This window comes from Terrapene carolina, unplaced genomic scaffold, assembly GCF_002925995.2.
Source record: "Terrapene carolina triunguis isolate 2854851 unplaced genomic scaffold, T_m_triunguis-2.0 Scaffold629, whole genome shotgun sequence".
Classification (NCBI taxonomy): Eukaryota; Metazoa; Chordata; order Testudines; family Emydidae; genus Terrapene; species Terrapene triunguis.
Window position 1 is genome coordinate 17,295,758 of NW_020664980.1, and position 971 is coordinate 17,296,728.

Below are 971 nucleotides of genomic sequence, written 5' to 3' on the forward strand. Positions count from 1 at the left end.
CAAGGAGAAACCTGTCTCCTGAAGTACTCCTGGACCTTGCATCTCTTCAGGGCCCATCTCAGAGAGGTGAAGGGCCGAGCTATTGAGGGGAACACAGGAATTTCAAATCTGATAGAAAGGCTGTTCAGCCATCCCTAGTTTTGCTGGGACACATTCTTTTTCTCTCTCTTCTTTTTAACCTGGCATCCCATATAGCCAAAATACCCCCAGAATGCTTCCCAGCCAGAGTCAAGCCTGAGCAAAAGTGCAAAGGAAACTTACAAAAAATACCAGGCCACCTTTTCCAGCAGCGTTTGCACGGGCACGTGGGGGAATTGTGCTCACGCTCACGGTGGCTTTTTGTGCACACTCAGTACCAGAGGTGCACCCACCGCTGTCGGGTTTGCATGATGACTTGGGTGCGTTTTCAGAGCATCGCTTACACCCACCCACCTGTGTGAGCGGCACACACACGTACACACACACGTACACACCCTCGCTTGGAGCATTTGGACCTAGACGTTTGTTTGATCCCTTCCCTTTTTCTGGATGAAGCAGAGACTCACGCCCTCCCCCCTCCTGAGTGCTGGGGGCCTGGGCCTGAGGTCAGGCAGGGGCTGGGTCCCTGGGGAGGAGAAGCCTGAGTCAGTGGAGTATCCGGCTGCAGCAGGTGCACACCCAGCCCGGCCAGGAGCAGGGCGAGGTTCGAGGTGCCGCTCCTCGCAAAGGAGGGGCAGAGGAGGCAGCGGCGTCGGCCCCGGGGGACGGGACACACACACCCGCCCGCGATCCGGATCCGAGCCCATGGAGCCGCTGTGGGGGAACAGCAGCTGTGCGAACGGTGGGTGCCGGGGCAGGGGGGGCGGGACGGGATTGAAATCTGGGGTGAGGAGCGGGGGGTGGGGGAGCGAGGGGGATTGAGGACTGGGAGGGGGGGTTGAAGGGGGGACGGGGTTGGGGTATGATGGGGTTGGTAGGGGGCCGAGTTGGGG

At 59.8% G+C, this 971-nt stretch overlaps 1 protein-coding gene across 1 annotated transcript in view; it reads left to right on the forward strand.

Moving 5' to 3' along the window:
• Positions 1-759: 759 nt before the first annotated feature.
• The window catches only part of NIPAL4 (NIPA like domain containing 4), a 17,272-nt gene continuing 17,060 nt past the window's right edge, over positions 760-971 (forward strand). Inside the window, exon 1 of the mRNA XM_026659487.2 lies at positions 760-820. Within this exon, the coding sequence (XP_026515272.1) occupies positions 784-820 (37 nt within the window). The 5' untranslated portion in view covers positions 760-783. The remainder of the gene's footprint in view (positions 821-971) is intronic.